Here is a 16,647-nt window from a genome sequence, read left to right as displayed (position 1 = left end):
ATGTACCTAGCTAACAAATCTATGATCAACTTCTGATTGAATCACTCTCAAATCACAGGTTTTCATTTTCTCAATAATTTTTTTTTTGTCCTTGCAAGTGTTGCAATTGAACCACGTGATTCCACTCATGCCAAAGCCACTTAGGAAAACATGGGATTGATCAGTTTTCACTATCAAAATGGTGCATGCACAAGCTTGTCTAAAAACTTTTCAAGATTGCTATGGACATCTATGTGTAAGTCTTACATGTCATGAGAGCAGTGAAAGTAACAAGTATATTTAGCAAAACCCAACATGCTTCTTGTACACATGATAGCAACAAATGAAGCTCCCTCTGTACATTTTACAATAAACACTTGAGAATCTGAAAAAAATCCCATAAGTCAAATAGTCTTTACAACTTCAGCTGTATCAAAATCATAAATTAAAATTAATTCCAAAATCTTGCTGTTCATCATGATAGGGAAATATTGAAGTGACTCTCCCTCTTTACTCTACTGAAATGGCATCACCTTGCTATGAGGACACATCCCAAATCCTAGTTTTCAGGCTTCACACAAACCTTTTCCCAGTTCTCATTACGCTACAAGATCCCAGGCTCACCACAACTATAATCCCTTTAGAAAGCAACTAGGAGGATGCAATTTCTCTCTCCTAGTATTTTTAACTAGCAATGCCTATTTCTTAAGAAATGATTTCTTCCTCTTTGAACTTGCCCAATGAAGACTGCTCCTGCACCATGGTCTGCTCCTCCCACAAGGGGTCCTGAAACTTTCTGCAGGCAGCTCCCATTTCCTTCTTCAGAGCCTTGTGGAAAATGCTCCTCCGATGTGTCAAGGATGAATTCTGCAGCACATTAGTGAACTGATCAAGTGGGAAGCTCCTTGCTTCAGACAGTTCTGACACCACAAACTACGTACAGGACTTCTTCCTCAGGCTCTCACCAGACTGGAGAAATTCACTTCATTTGCACAGGCAAACACAGCACAATGACATTCTGATGGCTGGGCAGGCTGTCAAGGTTACAGCAAAGCTATACATTGCTGTGTCTCTGAACATCAATGATTTGCTAGAAGTCATTATAAAGAGCATGTACTTATAACAATATTTATCCAAATCCATTTAGACATTTTTCCTAAGAGAAGAAAGGAACATTTTTTGCTAGAAATACATTTGACATTATATTGCTCTTAATAATATTAAAATTTATTTGAAGTCATTAATAAAAGACATATTTACAGCTGAATGAAATTGAAAAAAACAGAACAGGAACATTTACAACCAAGTAACAGATGAAAAACCAGAAGACAAAAAAAAAAAGGAAAAAATTCCAGTTTTGGAAATATTTTTCTGTCTCTTGGAACTCCATAGGTCATCCATAGATGCTGACAATCTAAGAACATCTAAGGCATTGTAATGCTAAGCATGAACATGTTCTAAAAGTAGCATCTGCCTAACTTGCGTCCAAATGAAAATCTATTTTAACACAAGGAAGCTACTCCAATGAAAATAATTTAGGGGGTCAAAATAACTTCTCTAAGATTTCCACCTAGAAATTCTCAAAACTATTTACAGGAGGAAATCACAATTCATCCTATTCACATTTGCTATCCATCAATCCTGCTTGAAATAGGGATGAACTCTGACCTAAATCCTATTTTTTTTCTTGGAAACACGAAGTAAAAGATTTTTTGATGTCCTTGATTTAACATCCAGTGGGACATTTCCTTGAGAAAGGCTTCTAATGAAGTTCCTTGGCATATTCTCTTCTTGCTTCCTGCTCTTCATTTTAACTCCTAGTGAAGAAAGAAATGCTATTAGAAATAGAGAGAAACTCCTTCAATAAATATAAGTAGACTGTAGCTGACATGGACCTCCTTTTCAGAATAGGTCTAAGAATTTTTACACATTTCTTTCCTTTACTGAAAGCTTCATTTTAATATGCAAACATGTAATCACTCTTAGCTCAGTAATGCAGTGCTTTAATTGTCTAGAAAGTCCCATGATTAGACCCTCAACTGACAGGAGATGCTATTAAAAAAGCACAATGGTCTATAAAAAGATGTAGAAATATGAAAAAATGTTATTCATCCTTCATATTAAAAATAGCATTGAAAAAGGAACACTTTGTCATTACAGAAAGTTTTGTCTTTTTAATCTGAAAACAACCTTTTCTCTTAAGTATTTGGTTAAGGTTTATTCTGCTGTTGTAATGCATGCTCTCAAAAATCAAGTCTATTTCATATTCAGTTCAACACTGAATAATCCAAGTTTTCTTCTCATTTCAAAAGGTGCTTCTGCATTACACAGTTCCTTAATTCCAGAGTTAGGACTGAATAGTGGAACCTTCCTAACCTGGTCTGCTGGAGCAGACATTGATACTGATATAACCCTGTACTAAGTCACTTGGTTAGACAGAGCTTAGACTCAGATATTCAGTTTCAGAAAGCTTCTGGTAACACAACCTCAACATTTCCAATGAATACAGACTAAGACCTTTTCCCTCACATTCCCTCTCAGCAATTTTTACTTAAAAACATGTAAGTGCTGTAAAACCAGTGTATTGCCCATAGCACTGGAAAAAGCTACACCATGGAAATGTTTTCTCGCATTGCTTTTCTATTTCATAAGAAAAGCAGACTAAAATATTAAAACTAATACTGGATCTCCTCTAGATAGCCCAAGAAGATTGTTAAGTGTATCTCTGAAGACAGAGAGGAAAAGGAGGCAGAGATGAAGGAAAATTGTACAGATTTAGCATATTAAAATCTGCTTCAGGTGCCAAGCAACTTGATGCCATGCACTAGGAAAGGCAGAGGTTTTTATAGAATTGTGAAGACATTTGTGAATATTGGCTGAAAAAAATATTCTAACTGATTTTATCACAGAAAAGATTTATGCACCTCAGAGAGAAGCCATAAAATTGACCAAACTTTCACACAATAGAACTTGCTAATATTATTATCAGCAGTATGTTAAAAGCAAAATAATTTTGCCTCTGTTACTGTTTTTGCCCAAAATAGCTCCAAATTTTAAGATCAATAAATCTCTGAAAATACATTTTATCTGTTAAAACAAATAAGTTTGGTGTTGTAAAATAAAGCAAAGAATTAAAAACTGGTATGGAAATTATTAGAGAGTTTTATTTCTTGATAAGCCACACTTGGGCAAAGACATAATTAGTAATAAAAATTTCTCAACAAGTTAATAAACTATTCTGGATGGAAGACCTTGACTCTTGGGAAAAAGGGTTTCCCAACAACCTTGTAATAATATTGAATTGAATTCTGAATAGTTACTATCTGTATAACTGACATTCTGACCCTTTGTTTAAAAAAAAAGGATATACTATTCAAACCAATGGCTTAGTACACTGTTATAGCAACACGTGCTATCAAAGTGACAAAATGAACTGAGAGGCAATGTTAATTTTGCACTTGTACAAAATTAATTAACTTGTGCAATCACTGTTACCAAGGTGATGCCTGTCCCAGAAACCGACACCTTGTGCAGGCTGCCCTAGAGCAGAGGCTGGGCAGAGCTAAAGAATCAAGCAGGGATTGATTCAAAGCATCTCCTCCATGGATCCACCTTGGGCAGCACCAGAGCCCAGCCAGGCCTGCACCCAAGATGAACCAAAATGGCCCCAAAATGCCCCAGCGCTCCCGGGCTCTCTCCCTTGGATCAGTTCTGCTCCATTTGCATCTTGCAGTTCATTGTCCCATTCCAGCTTTAGCCCCTGCAGTCCCACCCTGCTTGTTTTTCTCTCTCCAGCCCACGGGGTTTGTGCTCTTGGGCTGAGATTGGGATCATTTGTCCTTGGTGCCCAGCTGGAGCAGGAATTGTTTTGTCTCCCTGCTCTGTGCACAGAGCTCACCATCCCCTTGATATGAAGCTCAGACCCACCCACTAAAGCAGCACAGCATGGGAACATAGAAAAGCCAAACCTGAGGCCAAAGGCAGAGGCAGGCAAGGCAGTGTCCCCCAGGGCAGCCCTGACACTCACCAGCCCCCTGGGGCACTCTCAGGGCTGCAGGGCTCAGCAGCACGTCCTGCCGGGAGCGCTTGGCAGCGCCTGGCGTCTGCAGGCTGCCCAGCACCGTGTTGGAGGTGGAGCTGCAAAAGAGCCACAAAGAGTTTGCCTTCAGTACAGTCACTGCTCACAGGGCCTCTGGCCTTGCAATGTAGAAATACTTTAATAACATCCAGTGTTCATAGAATTGTAACAGAACGCAAGGAATAAACTAATTTATTATGTATATCTATGGATACTTTCCCCTTTCTCCTTTTAAAAAAATTACAAGAATGCTTCAGCTGTGAAAATAAGAACTAATGTTGGCACTTGTATTCAAAGGCAGGACAATATGTCACACTTTTGTTTGAAACCATAGAAGCCAGTTTGATGGCCATCACATACAAATTATACTAAGAAATAATCTTAAGGCATGTTACAAAATCCTTGAAATGACCAAGCTGTGTTTATTGAACAAATCACATTTTTTTATTGCTACAATAACTTTTCAACAGCCTCCAACACAGTTGGAGGGGGTGGCTTCATAGCAGACAATACTTTTTAACTAAGCTGCAAGAAAACTGTTACAGCTTCAAATTCATTAAAACAAACCTCGATATTTTATCCACAGCACTTTATGTGATGGACTTAAGGTCTACAGTGAAAATTATGAACCTATCTGATCTCACCCTTCTGCAATTGCCTCACAAACTTCCTCGGTTCCACTCTGCCAGACAGACTCGTAAACAAGCTAATGGTATTTATGTCCCAAGTTCTAGGCTTTTCCTATTACTGTAATAAATATTGTATTATTCCCACTTTAGAGTCCCCTAACTCACACTTTCTTAATAATAATTTTCTGCCTAAATGAAAATATATAGCAAGCAGCAAAGACTAAGACTTTGCTTGTGCTAGTCCTAAAAATCTACTCATGCATGCCTCTTGCAAGAGAACTTATGCCAATAAGAATATACCATTATTTGGTAAAATAGTCTCTTATGACTGACTTGCCTCTAATCCCTTGTCCTGAAAATACAACTGTTTCAAATTATACTTCTAATGTGGACCATATGACTGAAATTTATATTTTTAATCTAGCATTAGTAGGAGATGAATGACTGGAGTGAGCCACTTCAATCGGGGAAAGCATGGGGAAAAAAAAGGGGGAAAAAGTAAAGAAGAGAATGGAATGAAGGCACTCTGAAAAGTAAGAGCATACTCCTTTTCTCCTTCAGAAATGTGTTTTCATTCCTTCTCTTCATCACCAACTGCTAGACAAAACCATAAAGAATTTTAGTCTACAGGCAAGTTACTCCAACAGAAGTTGTGGGATTTTTCTGTAGTGTACTGGGAAATACATTTGAGACACAAAAGAAACAAGGTGAACAGAAACAGCTACTCTTTTGGGAAGAAATAAGCATATATATATATATATATGTTTTAAAATTATTGCACAGTTATTACAAAAAAAAAAAAAAGTACTTCAAAAGCTTGTCTGAGAACTTTTACTTTAAGACTAGATAAATCAGGCTTCAAAAGTTCCCTCACCTTCCCTTAGAGAGAAAGTAGAAAAAACTAGCTTGGTTTCAGAGAACAGCTGATTTATTTCGCTAAATTCATAATCAGCTATTTGAAAAAGTGAGCAGTGCCTCTTTTCTCATCCTAGAGCAGAAGAGTTTATTCCTCCTCCTAGCAAGACAGTTTAGAGTGTAATTGATAACAATCAGAACAGTTACATGAAACCAGACCAGATGACTCTGAGCTTGGAGGATAATTCTCTGTTTTAAAGGTGCTAATAAACAACAAGGCACTAAAGTTTCTTCCATGTCCTGTGACCTGTCTATAGCCTTGTCCCAACAGTCCTGAGATATTCTTTATAAGACCTGTGCAGTGGTAGCTCCACTCATGTCTAGCAGTAAGTAATTTGTAACATGATTTTAAAAATGGTTGTATCAATTTCTGCTTTTGGAAATAGGAAAAAAATAGATAGACCAGCTGTTTCATAGCTGATCAGGTTTAAATACAGTGAAAAAAAACCCAAAACCAAAGAAGTACATACAACAAAAATTACAATTCAACTTAATGTCTATTTAGTTTCAGCTTTTCTGGTGCTCCTGCTAATAAACCTCTTTTAGGGTCATAAACCAGAAGTGATGATACAAAAGTTCTTCCTAGAGCAGATGGCAAAAATTAAGTAGCAATATATGAGACTGAAAATGAATTATCAGAAAATCAAAGTTGATCACTTCAGTATTGTCATGTATAGTTTTTTCCCTGCTTTCCATTTTGGTAGTTTCTAATGTGCTCCAGCAAAGGTAGAACATTCTCAAAAAACTTAGATTTTTAATTGATGACAAAATTTCTCTTTTCAGAATTATGTGCCATCTTTCTATTTTGAGCAGACAGCAGCTACTGTCTGCTCAAACATGATATTAGTTTGTAATTATTAAAACAGAAATTCTTAAACCAAGGCTAAAGAAAAAAAAATCTACTGAAGTTACCCAGAAAAACAACAAAAATATTCAATTGAATTCAAGCATATTTGAATCAGAACATGTCATATGCAGGTCCAAATGGCTTCTATAAGAGGTTTTCAGATTTGAAATATTAGAATGAAACTGAAGTAAGAACATAAGAAATGAAAATTCATTTTGTATAGGATTTTTTTAAGGATTAGTTTAATCTTACCTTAGTATCTTTCTTTTTCTCTGAGCAGCTGAAGTCATTGCCATATATGAGGGCTTCTCAAATACCGGAGCAGAATTTTTGCTTCTTAAGGAAGAAAGATCAAGTCTGAAATAAAAGAATTATATTCCTGTAAAACATATTCTTGGCAAAAGTCAAGTAAATTTACAGTTTCTTAACTGTAAACAAATATAAAGTTCGGTAAGTTGAAAACCGAAACTGGAAATTAATTTAATTAATGTTATTTGAGGAAGCTTTGAAGACTTCTGACATGCACAGCTGCTTCAAGCATGGCATTTCACAATGTGGAGAGGTTAAGTATCCATTTTACAAACAGAAAACATAAGGCTTAGAGAAAGTAACTTGCCTGAGGCATCACAATCAATTTAGAAAGTGCTGTATTTTCTTTTTGGTACATATCTTCTAAAACAGGATAAGCTTTCAACTTCATTTGTTGTCACTAACTTTTCAAATACTACTCTTTCCAAATAATGGCAGAATTGAATTTGATGTTGATCAAAATTGAGGGTTTGATTTTAAAATGCTGGGTTTATTTATAAAGTGGATAGAAATGGAAAAACCCAACTGTAAAGACAGGCAGGATGAAATGACTTGGTAATGTTTCTCACCCATAAAAAAGGCAAATACCTTTGCACAATGCTATTGCTGCATGGCTGTGACTCCTTCACAGATGAGTAAGCAGGCATTTCAGCTGTTTCATCTGTACCTTCATAGAGAATGATCGTGGAGTTCATGAGAGCCTGGTGGCTCTCTGGGATCACGTCACACGTGGTGTCCATGATGCTGCCCTTCCTGGCTGCCACATCTGCACTGCAGGCACTGACTGTCCCCAGGCCTGCCAGGTGCAAAGCCTCCTTCAGCACAGCCTGAGCACAGAAGCTGTGCCCTGGCTTCCTGCAGGAGTCTGGAGTATCCCCCAGAGGGTACACCTCCTTGGCCAGAGAATCCTCCAGGTGCTGCAAGCTGCAGTGGCTGGAGGCAGGAGGGCTCGGAGCTACCACTGGAGAGTCCATCAGCTTCCTCCTCGTTCTCTTCTGTGGTGGTTCTGTGTTTCCTAACACCTGTTGGGTATTGTTACTCATTCCTTGTGATGGTGTACCTAAAGAGGTGCCTGTAAAACATGAGTAATCATGGTTAGCACATCTAACTGCACATACTACTCACAGCTGGCTTTTCCCCTCCTCTTCCCTAGTGAGACATGAGCAGAAATTATTACAAATACTGTTTATTTCATATACATACCAACTTGATCATGCAAGTGAAATTATTTGTATTGCAGCATTGTCTAAGATGGCATTTGCTGTGACACTCTGTTGCCATGTTTCTCTTCACAGAGAAAAGCAAGGCACAATTCTTCCCAAAGATTTCTGAGATTCACATTGTCTGAACCTCAGAGAAAGGGAAAACACAATTCTTTATCACTTCCTGTGCCTGTGTTGTGCCAAAGCAGAATGCAACATGGAGACTGTATAGCCAAAGTGAGGATGTTTTGTTTCCTTGGCCTGTCAGGGCCAGCTGTGTGTGTCTATGTGTGGGGACTGTCAGCTCACAGTCACGAGATTCTGGGCACTGTGAGCAGGTGTGAGTGCTTGGCAGACTCAGTTGAGATGAAATGTATATAGTATAGTATAATAAAGTAATTAATTAGCCTTCTGATGTCCACAGAGTCCTCCTCATCATTCTCTCCCCTTCATTGGAGTTGCCTTTGATTTATAATAACACTCAAAATATTATAAATGTGCATAGGTTGGCATAGTTAACCCCAGAGGCTACAGAAATAATCACAACTAAGATCTGACACATGACAAGAGGGAATGCAAGAGTAAGAGTATTGAAAAATTATTGTACCACCATGACAAAACTCATACTTTAAGGTGCTACAATCACAGTAACCCAGAGCTGACTCCTGACCACAGCAGTTTTTTCCCCAGCAAGTACCATGCAGAATAATGAGAAACTGTTGAAAAAGGAATGACACAGAGCCATCTAGAAGGACAAAATCTTCTGACACTGCAAATGAGAAAGCAGTCTTTTGCAAAGGGGCAAACAAAGAAGTTGAAGTGAGTAGGATTCTGTCACCTTATTTTATCAACTGTGGGGAGCAAAGCTCTTGACTAACAACTTCCCCCACCCTCAAAAATAAAGCAAGCAATACAGTGCAATTGGCCATTCTCATTCATTCTGATTTCAACTACTTTTCTTCAAGTGTCATAATGGTTTTATTTTCAAGCAAGTGGTAATAAAAGCAATGTCCAAAGCAAGACAGAAAAGGCCTTTATCTTCCTCAAGCTTTCAGTGAAGGAGGATCATTTTAAGACACAGCCCACTGTTCAAATGGTGACTTACACAGTTATAATACCAAAAAGCTACAGAATTTTTTTAAACAAATCAAGAGCAGGAGAGGGCTGTCAAAACCCCAAGTGCTTCTATATTTAACTTCCAGTGCAAATTTAAGAAGTGAAGCCTAGTATCCTTAAAATGCCTATGGATTGGATCCCCTTCAGCTGGCAGCCAGACTCATACTCCTCTTTTCTGCATTGCCTACTTCATGCCTATGAGCAACTCAACTGCAAAAAGAACTCCTGCTTTTTAAATTGATGCAAGTTACCCAGGAATTAGCTATGGTATTCCTAGAACAGTGTTGATAAATATTTATTTCTTCTAAATTTGGTTCTATTTTTGCCTCAGACTAAGAAAGCTAGTTTGAACTCCTCAGTCTGAATGCTTCTACAGTTCTCTCTCATGTGTTAACACTTAGGGCATTTTAACTGTTCCAAAAACATTCTTTGAACACGACAAAGATTGATGAAGAACATGTATGTATCGTATTATTTCACCTCCACAAGCTTGATTTGTTACAGAAAGCAAGGCTTAAACAATTGTAGCTTTTTCTCAGGCGCCATTTAATGTTGACCTCATTATTGCCCAGTTGCATCCAAACTTGCCAAGAGGCTTTAAAAAAAGCTGATTCCCCAAGCCCAGAAATCAGCTATCTCGGGAAAAGGCCCCAGCAAGGTCCCCACGAAGAGAAGCCAAGGAGGGTTGATCCCAGCACTGTTTTTGGTACACACCTTAGAACTAGGCATGCCATGTGATGGGATACTCAGCTAGGTGAGATGATGCCCAGTTAGGAGATAGAAAACAGAGCTGTAAGGGACAGCCAAGGATTTCACAACCACACTGAGACCTAGACCTGTGCCAGGAGGATACAACAGGTAGTATCAAAGTATGTACAAGTACCAGGGAAATTAGATACAGGCCACAAGCCTATGCTATGTTGCCACAACTTAATTCAATAATGAAACCATTGAAAAAACAAAGCAAACATTAATTCCTCACTCAGGGGCTCAGTGTCAGAATGAACAATGTTTAAACTGCTCATGGGAAAAGCAGTGTGGACAATGACATGAACAATTCCAATTCCATGACATTGCTTGGAGCTTTGAAGAAAAACATACATGGAAAACTTGGGCCTGATTGGACTACCTGGCATGAAATGACTGAATTGTGAATTTGTCAATGTGTGCACTTATGAGCACCTCACTTAAAGTATGCAAAGGACCTTTTCTTTGTTCAAATGCAAAATACATTGTTCTCTTATACCACAGCCAGCTTTCACCAGGTTGCTGAGATGCAGACTGTAATCTAAACATTTAGCTAATTCAGGGCCTGAGTGTTCCCCAAATAATCTTTACCTCCACCCAAAATAAAGAAGGCCCACCGTGATAAAGACATCTTTCTCCAAGACTTGGTTGGATTTAGTAACAAACAAGAAACTTACTTATGAACAATTTAAAACATCTACTCTCTGTCACTATCAACAATGCTATGCTCCATTATGTACTTGCTTTTTAATTTTATTTTAATAAGTACAATATATACCTCAGTGTAATAGACTAAAAAACCTTAAAAAAGTTCTAGTCATCACAACCAAAAATTGAATCTAATTCTTTTTAAAAAGACTTTTAACATCTTATATTCTTAAATACAAGAATAAGGTTTATATAATCTGGTGTTTGAAATAACTATCCATTAAATGACTCAGGACACATTCACAATATTCATTTATTAGTTTTCACTCCTATTTATATGCATCTGAATGTCTGTTTCAGGAAAAATAATGGTTAGAATTCTATTAGTCCATTGCTAAATTAGGACAGGGCGGTTTCAGTTTCACAAAGTTTGCTTACTGTAAGACACTGAGGTTTTGCTAATGTCCTAAAGTTACTAGAAGGAAGTCTGATGGAGAAACATTTTGGTGGGAGTGCCAAGGTTTAGAAGCTTCTACAGGCCTAAATATTGGAAGCATTTTCAAATTAACTGTAAATACCAGCATTTAAATCATTAACTAAATACATAAAGAACACAAAAGTACTGCCAACATAAATAATTTGATGAATTCCATCATACTGGAGAGCATTTTTACGGTCATACAAGTAAACTAATAATGATAGTTGCAGGAATTCTATAAAAGGCAAATATAAGCTGTTAGCAAAAACAAAGACCTATTTTTAAAATCTATTTATTTCTGGAATAAAACTCACTGTAAAACGAAGTTAAAACACAACAAGCTTTTCTTGTCATTAAAGTGTTGGAAATAATACAAGGTACTTAAGAAGTGTTCCTTCCCACAGCTTTTTGTGAGGATATTAGAGTGCTCCTAACACCCTCAACAGGTAAACAAACGAGCAATATTGTACTTAACTTGGCTTCACTAAACATAAACCAAATATGACGTGACAAAAACAACTCCAAAATCCTAATTCCACTTTAGCTTCTTGTCTGTATATAGCTCCAATCAGTTATGACCTCAGGTAAATAAACATACAGCAAGAAAAACACTGGGAGCCACAAAATAAAGAACTGCCAGTGTTGCTATTTCCACCTAACTCAGGATGCAAGATACTGAAGCTAATTGCTAACTTTTTGGCAAGTGCTTTTCATAGCTGCTATGGAGAAGTTTATGTAAAAGGGACTTGGACAACACAAGTGGCTACAGAAACTCTACTACTTCCACACATTCTTAAATACCTGCTACTGAGGATGATACAGTGGAGAACCAAGTAGGGCTATTTATATTTCCTTCAAGCACAAATCCAACTAGTTCCTGAACGGATGGCTAATGGTAATCATTAAATATTGTCATTATTTTCCTACTATAAGATAAACAACATGCTCCAACTATAAAAAAATAATTTCAAACAGGTTCCATAATAAGGCAGGGATATTATGTTTATGGACTATATTTGCTTCATGTTTTACAGCTACTTCAATCTTTTGCATCAATAACATCATCATAATTCAGTAACATTTTTTATTTCACGTACCAAAATGAATCACTTATATGCTTTACAGAACAGCCACAGTTAACTTGATGAAGTAGCTTAAAAGAAAAATTTGGAAGTCTTATTTTCTTAACTAGTACTTTCACAGCTACAATGCATCTCTTTAAAAACAAACATTATTTCAAATATCTATTAGAGAAGAGATCACATATTTGCTGATCCTTAACTTCAGGCTGATGTTTATAAAAGATAATTGTCAAAATTCTTGAAGATACTATTTAAGAGATTCACTCAGATATTAAACATAAAAGCCATCACCCACTGATCAACTGCCTCCATCCAGTGACATGAGGTGGTTTTGGTCCTAAGTCTGCAGTATCATTTGTCCCAGGAAGACTACTCAGAAGTACTGATTTATCTGACAACAAACAGCAATAGCAGATATTTACAGGCCTGGGCACTAATACCAGAAGCAGAGTGCACTATGTGTGAAACATGAGTCACAGGAAAAGTGAGCAGAGCTCATGGCAAAACAGCTCTGATGAATTGAGTTAGTTCTAATTGACATTAGGGACAAAATAATGGCCAAGACTTGTCTTCTTCTGGAACTCATGCTAATACATGCAGAAGGGGATTATTTCTGGAAACTGTGCTAAATTAAGTCTAGCAGGTTGTTCTGCTAAAGTGAAATTAAATATTAATGTATTCATTTCAATAAACATTTCTGGGCTACCACTGATTGATCAAATTACAATTCTAATCATGCGTTTTCATTCCTTGAACAACTGACTCATGGAATTCCAAACTGCAAATGAGGTCTAGTCAATGCATTTCAATTATTTCATATTCCTGTGACCCAAAGGCATCATCACTGTGATGGCAAGTTTCACAACAGGTTCACAAACAACAGCTGTGAACTGAAAAAGGCTCAAATCCAAGCTGCATTCTTGCAAGTCCCAGTGATCAGGTGTACTGCTTTACACAGCATGAGGAAAAACACTCAGAAGTCACCTAAGACAGTATGGAAGAGCTGCTTAGAGAAATCTTTCTTATTCAAGGCAAAGCTTTCTTATGCATTCTTATTTTATGCTTTTCCTACTTTTAATAAAGCCTTTTACTATGCGCAATTATACCTCAATTTTTCCTGCCATGTAAAATAAAAAATTGACTTTTCAGATCAGAAGGTTTGTGACAAGGGGAGGCAATGGATTCCTTTTTTTTTTCCTATAAATCAATTCCATCCTCTCAGTGGTAATGTACAGTAAGGCTTCTGGAAATGGGATGCTTGAAACAATGCCAAGAACTTCCCCATTCAAAGAAATACTTGCAAATACCAGTCAGAGCTCTCCACCCATCAGGCTGAACTCTGAATACTCTATGGCTCCCCATTAATGAACACTTAAGAATGGGTGCCCAAATACATTCTTAAATGAACTTGTTTCCACAGCCTGTGCTTTCTTTGAGACAAACAGTTAAATTGTTCATGACATTGCATGCTTATAGTTACATTAAGCATACAAAAGCTTAATCTAAATTATTAATTTATGTCAAAAAAAAAAGGGTATTGGAAAGCCAGCATTTTCTGTAAAAAGCAACAAATCTAACTTCTAATTAAGGTCAGAATTTTACAAAAGGTATTTAAAGACTTCAAAGGCTAAAGGAAAAAGAAGATAGAAAGAGGTCAACTCCTGTAGCGAAGCCCTCTATGTGCTTTGGCAAAGCACATGAACTTCAATTAGCTTTCACTAGAAATCAAGAGCTGATTCACAAGAATTGACCACCTTGATAATTTGACCATAGAAACAGACATTGAATGAATGGCCAGAAAACCTCTTTATCTTTTCCTCCCATACTATGACTTTAATACTATTTAATATATGAGACCCTTTCCAAGGAAGTCATCTTCATTACAAGCAAAGACTTGGGCATTACTGCAAATCAGCTGAAATTCTTTGCTATTTTCAAACTCTGACTGGAAGAAGGACCTTACAACAAGATAATATAAAAATCAATTAATATAATAAAGTAAAAATATTTAGAATTATATTCCAAGAACTTATTTCTGTAGAAGACTTTTAACAAAACTAGAATAAATCCCCCCACCCTTTCACCCTTGCCATCCTCCTCTTTGCAATTTTCAGATTCTTTTCCCACGTCAATTACTAGTTTGACTTTGTTCTTCAGGCCCAGTTAAACAAATGCAGACAATTCCAAAGAAACACACAAGACCTTAAGGTCCTGCTTTCATAATTTTACCTATTCTGCAGAAATTATGTAGCTGCTTTGACCTTTTGGAGAGTCAAAGTTCTTGTAATCAGAAAAGTTACTTGACTTAGAAGACCATAATTTTTATGTAAACATAAAATTTTAATGAACATATAATTTTTATTAAAACATCCAATAACAATTAGTTTGCATTTGAACATTGTCATGGTTCTCTCAAAGAACCTCAGGCAAAAGTTTCTGTCATTAGAAAAGTTTCTGCAATGATTACTGCCTCATGTTCTGCAGCACTCAGAATTCAGCAGTGTCTCAATACTGATGGTTTCCTGCATCCCTCCCAATTTCAACACACAGTAACTCAAGAGGGACCTGTAGCTGGTTCATGATGGAAATTTCCAAATTGGATAAGGGATGGATACTGCACACATCCCTAGATACTTCTGAGTACCACAAGAGATACAATTATTTATTTTGTAAGCCTACACTGAAGAGAAATTACCATTTTTCTCATAATGCTTTTTGTTTTATACATTAGTGCTATCTCATCTTTGCAGAGGGATTTTTTTCACAAAAATTCTCTTTCAAATGTGTTAACATAGGTTCAAAGCAACGCCTGAGATTTGTTACTAGCAGACCTAGTAAACTCTCTTCCTCAATCTAAATGCTCCAGACTTACATTTCATAGCAAGGAATCATTGCATTGCCATCAAACAAACAAACAACTGAAGAGGAGAAATTTGGTTGTGTTTGTGCTGAGCAGAAAAAAAACCCTCAAGCATTAGGAAGGGGATTACTTTTTCCCCCCCCACTTGTATTGAAGTGATTGTATCAACACCATTAGTATTTTAGGTAATCTTTCCCTCAAGGCTGCAAAATCTGGAGAACAGTTGTTTCTACCATGTTGTATCCTGCAGCTATTGAGAGGGGGAAAGGAGTAACAGCAAAGCCTCCTATTTCCTCTTCCAAAGACCACAAAGCAAATAAAAATCATAAAAATACCACAAAATATTTTTGTGATAATCTTCAGGCAAAGACACCATTTACAACTGAAAAAAGTCTGTCTTAGCTGGAAACTGAAAATCATTTACCTACTTGAACATAAAGTACAAAAACTTGAGGATAATAGAAGAATTGGAAAACCTACACATAAGGTTTTGAAAATTCCCTTAAATAATGTCTAATGACTTTAATAAAATGGAATGTTCATGTTTTAATAGCTCACGTGGCATTTAAATAAGAGTAATTTCAGTATTGATTTCACTAAGAGCTGATGAGGCCTCTTCCATCACAAAACTTCAAGAAAGGTAGAAAAGAAGTAGATTAGCACAGCTTACTAGCATCAGAAACTGAAATTCACAAGAATGATAACCTACATATGACAAGACAGAATCATTACAATCACTATTTCCTTACAAAGGATATTAGAGGGCTTCTGGATTAGTGTCCCTATTTATTCTGTCAGAAAAAAGAGTACCTCTACCCAAAAACCCCAGTACCTAAAACCATAAGCCAATGATGTAAAATAAATACCAGCTTTCACCCTTGCTGAATGAATCCCTGACTGACATAGGCAGAACAAGAAGTGTAAGCATGCAAATCTGCTAACTTGCTTTTCCTCCTCTCTGTAGAAACAAAAGCAAACACACATTAACAAGAAAAACCAACCCAAACTAAAATCAAACCAATGCCACTCAGGAGTAGAACCACTAAACCAACCAAAACACAAACAAAGCACAGCAAACCACTCCAGCCCACTGCCAAGGCAGTCTGAACTTCACAGTGCAGCCAGTGAAACACTGTGTATCAACTATGGGGTACCATCAACAGCAACACAAACACGTGCCAAAAATCACAGACACTCCTTATGAGCAGAGGGGCAACACGTGGTTTTGATAAAATAATTCTCCAGCTGTAGAGAAGAATGAAGCTCTCAAAAGGAGGGAACTCATTTCACTCTTCACCAGGAGTCAAAGCTCTTTTTGGGACTACCAGCTTTTGAGAAGCTGAAGTATTTTTGAAGCAGTATTTATGTCTTTTTCCCTAGTTACCTAGGGATGTCTGTCAGTTATGGATTACTGGCAGTAATGAGAAAGCCTCAGGGTGTTGAGTGCTCCCTGTCCACAGCACAAAACACAGGCATGGGCCCCACAGCAGTTGCACTATCAGGATGAAATTTGGCGTGTAATCCATCAGAACAGCACTGTCTATAAGGATTCTTCATCCCTTTTTACCCAGACTGTGCTCCAGGGCAACTCCCTTCACAGCTAAAGAAGAAAAGCCAGCTCTATAGAATTATGGGGAAAAATTGGGGCCATCAGGATATAGCAAAAGTCAGTTCCATGGTGGATACGGTGAATCCTTTGATTCTTGGAAACAGAAACCTCCTAAAATATTGTACTACATTGCTTCCAAGTGAACCTG

General features: G+C 37.2%; 1 protein-coding gene across 1 annotated transcript in view; it reads right to left on the bottom strand.

Moving 5' to 3' along the window:
* Positions 1–1,179: 1,179 nt before the first annotated feature.
* KIF18A (kinesin family member 18A) overlaps positions 1,180–16,647 on the bottom strand; it is a 30,860-nt gene continuing 15,392 nt past the window's right edge. The window contains exons 14-17 of the mRNA XM_054515212.1: positions 7,346–7,829; positions 6,701–6,805; positions 4,007–4,116; positions 1,180–1,796 (exon numbers count right to left, since the gene is read on the bottom strand). Of these exons, the coding sequence (XP_054371187.1) occupies positions 1,648–1,796; positions 4,007–4,116; positions 6,701–6,805; positions 7,346–7,829 (848 nt within the window). The 3' untranslated portion in view covers positions 1,180–1,647. The remainder of the gene's footprint in view (positions 1,797–4,006; positions 4,117–6,700; positions 6,806–7,345; positions 7,830–16,647) is intronic.

The sequence above is a fragment of the Molothrus ater genome, chromosome 6, assembly GCF_012460135.2.
Source record: "Molothrus ater isolate BHLD 08-10-18 breed brown headed cowbird chromosome 6, BPBGC_Mater_1.1, whole genome shotgun sequence".
Lineage (NCBI taxonomy): Eukaryota > Metazoa > Chordata > Aves > Passeriformes > Icteridae > Molothrus > Molothrus ater.
The sequence above is the reverse complement of the archived record's forward strand: the minus strand, read 5'-3'. Positions and strand labels throughout refer to the sequence as shown.